Source organism: Frankliniella occidentalis, unplaced genomic scaffold (assembly GCF_000697945.3).
Source record: "Frankliniella occidentalis isolate FOCC.00 unplaced genomic scaffold, Focc_3.1 Scaffold399, whole genome shotgun sequence".
In the NCBI taxonomy this organism is placed as follows: Eukaryota; Metazoa; Arthropoda; class Insecta; order Thysanoptera; family Thripidae; genus Frankliniella; species Frankliniella occidentalis.
The window spans coordinates 54,671-62,418 of record NW_026267521.1 but is presented as its reverse complement, the minus strand read 5'-3'; the positions used below and the strand labels follow the sequence as shown (position 1 = coordinate 62,418).

General features: G+C 38.1%; 2 protein-coding genes across 2 annotated transcripts; one reads left to right on the top strand and one right to left on the bottom strand.

The window, feature by feature from the left end:
• LOC113218153 (uncharacterized) lies at positions 1–7,393 on the bottom strand. The gene is made up of 9 exons (XM_052274499.1): positions 6,923–7,393; positions 6,675–6,843; positions 6,422–6,589; positions 6,130–6,340; positions 5,890–6,046; positions 5,703–5,792; positions 5,560–5,619; positions 3,697–3,813; positions 1–3,616 (listed from the first exon to the last, which is right to left on the bottom strand). Exons 1-9 carry the CDS (start codon positions 7,004–7,006, stop codon positions 2,561–2,563), a joined length of 2,112 nt encoding a protein of 703 aa, XP_052130459.1. The 5' UTR covers positions 7,007–7,393; the 3' UTR covers positions 1–2,560.
• On the top strand, positions 1,371–2,137 carry LOC113218164 (uncharacterized). Its single transcript, XM_026438389.2, has 2 exons — positions 1,371–1,469; positions 1,547–2,137. The coding sequence occupies exons 1-2, from the start codon at positions 1,458–1,460 to the stop codon at positions 2,135–2,137; spliced, it is 603 nt and encodes a 200-aa protein (XP_026294174.1). The 5' UTR covers positions 1,371–1,457.
• Positions 7,394–7,748: the final 355 nt, after the last annotated feature.

Here is a 7,748-nt window from a genome sequence, read left to right as displayed (position 1 = left end):
TGGTTCTCGAAAAGTTTCTGGTTTTCAGCCACTTGTTGAATCAAAAGTACCCGATGAAGTAAATTTGGGGCAATGTGCACATGCTCCTGTCAAAAGAAACAAGTTGTTTCCCTCTTCGCTTTTAAAACCAAAAGTAAGAGAATTTATCATTCACCCACAGCTTTGTTTTAAAAAAGTTGTGACACTTGCTTATCATTTTCAGGAACATGTGTCAACTATTGTTGGTGCTTTGAAAGCAAGACAATTCTGTGGAAGAAGCAGTGCAGAGAGAGATGACTTTGATGCAGTAACTATGGTTGAGGTTTTTCAGCTTACAAAATAAAATTTACTTTTTCATTTTCTAATCTTTTATCTGTTTTTCTTAGTTGTCTGCTGCATCATCAACTACCGAAACTGCTATTGTTTCCCCTTTAAAGATCAAATTACAGCCATCATCCAAGTGCTTGAATGAAGCAAGAGATTTTGATGGTGTACGTTAATTAATATCAGTACAGTTCTCTTCACCAAATTTATATTTTTGCATTAGTTATCATCTTTCTATTTACTCCCTAGTTTTCTTCAGCATCATCAGCAACTGACACAGCTGTTGTATCTCCCATCAAAATTAAATTGCAGTCCTCATGTACTACTGTGACTGCAACATTTGATCATGATTATTGTTCTTCCACTCTGGTCAGCACTTTAGAACGGAGATTAACCTGGCTTATTGAGGTAAGTTTATTTTACACTAATCTTGATTGACCTGCACAAAGGTTCCGGCTTCTGAGGCTGTAACACCATTGAAAATTAAGTGGAAGCCCAGAGATAGGCCCAAAGAAAATTTAGAGGAATCAGAACATGATTATTTTTTGGTGAAGAAGCAGATAACAATTCCTGTAAGCATGGCAAATTTATCTAATTTCAGTACCTTTAAATGTATGCTTGGGTTTTATAGAAAAAAGTTGAATTTATATTTCAGGATGTAGTGGAAGAGACTCCTTATATAGAGAATATTGTGAGTGAAACTGATTTATTGAACTTCCCTTTTCCCTCTTTTTTTTCCTGTCTGTAAATGCAGTGAGCCAGTATTGCTTATCTTGCAGGAGAATGAGGCATCCGGTATCGAAATATCTGACACACCTCCCTCTGATCCGTTTGTTGTTGTTGAAGTGACTGCCACAGAAGTTCCTGAGGCCAATTTGCCTTATCCTGAATTGAAGAGAAATAATATTCATCAGCTTAGAACATGGCTAAAGTTCCGCGGTATTCCCACGGGTGGCAACAAAGGGGAGCTCTTGAAAAAGTAATCATGTGAAAGCTATCTGAATTCGCTTTAAAATGTTCTCGGTGGTCATGTCACTTATTAGAGATTATTTCTTAATTTCAGAGTTGAAAATTGCATAGCTCTGAATAAACATCTTGTCTTGGACCCTAAGGCAGGGGGTGGAGTGTTTTACGAAAAAAAGAAAGACCAATTGATGCAATCACAGGTACTTCAATCATAATAATAATACTAAAATTAATTCATATCTTTTATGTAACTAATACCACAAATTCTCTCTGATAGGACCCAAATCGCATCGACGAGGTGGACCTTTTTTGCTGTGAGGGCTGGGACACCTTCCCAAGTAGGGACATGCCAGCCAGCTTTAATTTTGGAAGCATCTTCCACTATCTTGAAGAGACAATGCCTCAACTTGGTGATATCCTTAGGCAGACTGAAGATAGAGAAAGTGATAGAGAGTCTGGTGATGAAGCCTGTGATATTGTAGAAGAGGAAATTGTGGTGCTCCAGGACCCATTTGAGGATGATGAGAAAGCAGAGATAAAATGTAGCAAAAAGCTGCGCAGAGGGTTACTGTATGTCAAAAGTGGACATGTCCGCAACATTCAGGACAACTTACCTGGTCGCATACATTTATACAAAGCTCAAGTTAGAGCATCAATGAGGGAGAAAGCCTACATGGTAAAAGTGGCACTATCACAAGTTTCAGGTAGTATCGTGAAGTGTATCTGTGACCAGGCATGCCCACAGAGGGCTTTAGGAAGGTGCAGTCATATCAGTGCCTTATTATTCTCCCTCCTGATACATAAGAATTTGAATGGGCCAGGAGGTAAGTTGTTGGTTTGGTTAATACAGGACATAGCAGGCAAGTAATTAGAATTTTAATTGTGACATGTGAAGCTTTATTTAAAATATTTGCACACTCACCTCCTTTTTTAAAATGTGTACTCATTAGTGGAGAGATGGGGGTTGTAGTTATTTTTGAACTAAACACTTGCGTACAGTTAGGTAAGATGACATTAATTATTTGTTTTACGTGATTGACAACAATACATCTATGTAACAGGTTTCAAGAAAAGTCTTCCAACAAATTGGTGAGTTTTGTCATTATGCATTTGGGGGTTGGTCATTTCCATCTACATCTCATGTAAAATGCATTTTCTTCATGCATATAAAAATTACAAAATTATACCTCATTGAGTAAAGGTACAGAACAAGGTTGCCGCATCATTTCCAACTTTTGGAACACACAATCGTCATGATTTCCATACTAATACATTTTGCTCATGAGACCTATCACTCTTCAGTCTCCTTTACAACGGAATCATTTCCTTGCCCTTCATGAATTTGTCCTGGATCATCCAAGGTTTCTGATTGTACATCACTTACTACAAATCTCTTGTCATGAATCCGGCTTGAACCAAAGTTTCGCAGGTAAGCTGCAATGTAGACGAGGTTATCCACAACTGGCAACAGCTTAAAAGGCAAAACACCCTTTAGAAGCCTATTATCTTTGATGTCTGCAATTGCATGCTCTGTATATATCCGAGCAGATGCAATAGCTTTGGTCAAAATTTCCTCTTCCTTGGTGAAGTTTCGACGTTCGCCCAAAGTGGGAGGCTTATAAAATTCACAACCTATTTCCTGTAGTTCAGCTGTCAGCTCATATCCTCGATCAGTCATTACCCCATCTCCCTTCTGCAGTCTACTGAGCAAGTTGCTATTCACAATAACACCTTTGTCAGACATGGAGCCCTCCATTCCGTCACTGCAAAATACTGTGGCACAATTGCATGAAATGCCCACTGAAAATATAATCACATTGCAACCTTTGTAAGAGGAATAGGTATTTCCTTGCTGTTCAAAATTGCTAGGTGCTTCTATGAAGATTGACAGCCCATCCAAAAGAATTCTTAAATTCTTAAAATGTTTCATTTTTTGAGGCTTGTATTTGCGCTGCTCAGCAGCTGTGGGAAACATGTCATCCTCCATCGATTTGAATGTCAAATACAACAATCTTGTCATGATGTAGCATACGTCATGGACTAAAGTATGTCCAATTCCAAACATTTCCGCTAATTCTTCAAGGGGTAATCCTCTCCTTAGCCTCAACAGAAACATGAACAGTTTATCCTCACTTGTTAGTTTTTGAGGTCTAATTTTCTTCGGAGTAGAGCCAGTATACTTCCTTTTCAAAGTCGATATAGTTTCATGACCACCAATTAAGTCAAATAGGGTGATGAAATCTTCTACATCCAAACCCGTGAAGAACTTGAACTTGGGAGAACATTTGCATGTTTCATAAGAATAGTAAGGGATTGTTTGTACTCCTCGATCAATCATACATTTTGACTGTAATAGACCAAGTAAAATTAGCAAGGTTTTTAGTCTGAGAAAACATAAAAACATACTGTACAATAGGCACTACTTACTTCTGTCTGAACACCTTCATTACAAGTTCTTTGGGATTCAACCATGTTTTCTTGATCACCCATATCTCTATTAGGTTGTGGTGGAGGTAATGCTGACACATCAGGATAGGAGAGTATCTGAAATGAAGGACTGCAAGGATTAGTGGGGATGTGAAAAAGATCAATATATACAGGCGGTTATTATTGATACTTTTAGGGTGCTCTCGCAATGCCTTTTACTTCGCTGGTTTTCTAGACATTATTCTCATAGACAAGGTGGAATTATTGTTAGGGCTCAAGTCGTTCAGGAAGGAGAAGTGTAATAATATCTAAAAGAACCCAACTGATGACCAAATAATACAAGTTTTTATTTAAAAGAATTAGTAATAATAATGTTATACTTAGTTTAGGAATCAAAGCCATAACTTAGCAATCCCAGCCAATCAAATTTGTATTATTTGGTCCTCAGTTGGGTACTATAAGATTGTACTACACCTTTCCTTTCTGCATAACTTGAACTCTAACAGTAAATCCACCTTGTTTCTGAGAATCATGTCTAGAAAACCAGCAAAGTCAAAGGCATTAGTATTAGTACCCTCTGTATTTTTCAGTTGTTTGATAGGCCTCTTAACTTCCAGACCTTTTTTAAATGAAAATATTTTTGTTATTGTAGACTATCCTAGCATTCTTTTTCCATGAATTTTCATACTGTAGTTAAGTTTTTGTTTTCTGTGCTAATATTTTTTTCCCATACAGCTGTGACCTGTACGTCAAAGCCTTGCACCTGGAATAGAGGCTCTCTGAAGCATAATCCATCTCGAGCCAACCAGCGTCAGTATGACTCTTTGAAAATGAATGTGGTTCGTCGTGCTAACTTTGATCCAAGAGCCACAAAATTTCAAATGGGTCCGACTACATTACAGCGTAATAACTTTCTGCTACGTCTTGGTGAAGTAAAACCCTCCACTCAGCCGTGCCTTTTCCAATCTGTCATGTCTCTCAAGTATGAAGATTTTGATTATGATGACGAGGATTTACAGTTGTTTAAATGGCACAGGAGAGTAATGTACAATGCTCTTAAGCAGCAGCTTTCTATACTCAAGCCAACAGCGGAACATGTAGGATCCTTTGAAGTTGCTGAAACTGAAGGACAAAGTTCTACTACAGCATGGGCCCGTATTCGATCCTTGAACTGCTCAGCACAACCCAGTAGACAAGTGGATAAATTTGAAAGTGAGAGCTCCAAGAAGAATTTCCTCAGAAAACATTTGTGGGGATTAGATAAAGTGACAACCAAGGCTATGGTCTATGGAAATACGCATGAGAAAGATGCCAGAACAGCTTACAAAGCCAAGCAGGTAGCACTAGATCCAACAGCAGATGTGCAAACGAAAGGATTAATGCTACATACAGAATATGTTGGTTTAGCGTGCAGCCCAGATGGTATTAAAACTTCAAAAGTAGCGTATTCCAAGGACAAGCTATTAGAGATTAAATGCTTGTACTCAATGAGGTCAAAGGATCCTAATCAGTTTGATACAATTTTGCCCCCCAAAAAATTAAGTTCCTTCTGCCTGACAAGAGATATCAACGGGGTGGCAAAGCTTAAGGAAAATCATCCCTACTACGACCAGGTACAATTTTCAATGGGTCTGTTGAATCTGCAGGAATGTGATCTGTTTCTGTGGACAGAGGTAAGTTCAATCACAGTTCAAGTTCCATTCCATGAAGAACGATGGCTGCAACTAAAAGAAAGCTCAACCAAATTCCACTGGGAATACTTGATGCCTGACTACCTGGCTAAAAGAACTCCCTTTGGCCTGAACCCCCTCAAACTTTCATGATGCACTACATATGAGACTTCTTAAAATTTAATTCAAATACCTTCATTCCATGTGTTCCCCGATTGGGCTTGATTATTTGCTTGTGATTTATTTTGACCTGCTGTAAAAAGTGGGTATTAAGATTATTGTAATGTCTGTAACCTTCTGGGTAAACTCACTTTTTCTTTTACATATTTTACTTACTTTTTTTACTTTAGTTTCATACAGTACCATTACACTGGAGTTGGTGTAGAAGTCAACTGTGGAAAGCATTTGGGGAGAAACCAATGTGATCTACAAGTGCAACAAGTTTCAAGTAATGCATGTCATGTCTGGTCTTTTATATTGAAAACTGAATAAATCATCAAAGAAATATTGGGACAGTTCTTACTTGAGTGTCATCAAACCTCCTAAACTTATAATCAGGGCAGTTGGTTATAATGAAACAACTCCTCTGAACACCTTTGGGGTCTACAATCAAACATTTAAGTGACAGCTTTGTACCCCTGATAGCTAGTTCAAAGGGTAACTGGGATTGTAGAGTACAGCTGAAAAAATATACATTCAACATAAATAGAATACATGTAATAGCAACGTTAAAAAAATGTAAGGTATCTAAAAAAATATTAACTTTTCCATATGAACAATCAAACACTTTGGCAATTCGACAGTTTTCACATTCACTTGTGCTTGGTTTTTCTTACAATGTGGACAAACTTCTTCAATGGAGTCAAACAAGGTCTTCACGATAGCATTCTGCAAATTAGGTAGTGACTTCCTTTTAAACTCTACAACACTCTTCACCTGGTCCTCTTCCACAGAGCCACAGGAGGGACATGAGACTAAAAGAATACCAAAGAATTGGGTTAATTGGATTCAAGTTAAAGTAACACTACATGCTGCAAAGATAATATTCAACTAACCATCAGTCTTCACTAAATATTTCCAGATTTTAGCAACAGGTGATGAGTCAAGATCTAAAGCGGAACTGTAACCTGCATCAGCATATTCCAATCTAATCAGGTTGACAAAGACAGTCATGACAATTAAAGGACTGTTCTGACGCTCTGGACTCATATGACATGATGCACCTGCAAAAGAAAAAATGCAACGTGGATAGAGCTACTGTAAATTGAATTGTCAAATGTAAATAATTCCAAGACACCTAACACTTACTGTACCACTTGGCAATCAGAGGAGCAGGGTCAGACAGCTTTTTGTCACATAAGTCTCGGTAGATATTTTTCAAACAGCATATTATGCATTGATCACGGATTCCACAATTGTTTTTATGATGTGCGTCAGAACACAGGAATTCCAAAAAATGGGCGCAGTGGAGCAAAGCCTACAACATGGAATATGTGACACAGTTCGAACAACTTCCAAGCTAAGTTACTTGACCAAACAAAATATTATTTACTTACCTGAACAGTAACAAGCACATGTGATTTCCCATGTACATTCAAAAGACCACCATCAGCATGGCTTGGGGCGTTGTCCGGTTCCATGGTGCCTGTTGGGGAACAAGAGAGAATGTTTGTGCGATCAGGAAGACATGAACATTTCAGGAAATGAGTAAATCACAGAAAGCTACAAAAAAATGTGGTGCTCGGTGTACGCAAAATACGCGAGAGGTGGTGGGAGCCACATGGAAATGCAAAGGATGACTCTGATGTAGTCTGATGCTCTAGGCATAGATCAGTAATACTGAAAATGACATCAGAATGTGATTACCAGTTGTAATTAACCTCCAAATGCTTCGCAGACTCAATGGTGTCTCATTAATTAATGTGTTTTAAGGTGACATCACGTAAATCATGAATTTAAGAGAAAACAGTTTACTGTTGCAGGGGTTATGTTGCCGACAAAGGCTCACATTCAACACATCTCACATATTTCACTTTTACCATCTATTAAAATACGTCCCAAATGATTTTTAACACATCTTATCATAATTAGAAATTACTCACCGGTTTAAAATATATCTTACACTTTAATATAAAAGTACGTTGAAACCGGGGAATAAACACCTAGCGCGTCGATAGATTTCTCATATCGCCCCCAACCACCCACCACCGCTCTCCCATACCCCCACCCCTGACTTTTGTGATTCTTGTGTTCTTCTTACTTCCGTTACGCGGTTGAGCGGAATGGCCTATTGCATACAAGGTTTTTTTGTTTTTCTATCTACTGCCAGCTAAGTAAACATGTTTAGAGAACAACAAGTTAAGTGTTCATTGATGAGGAAGC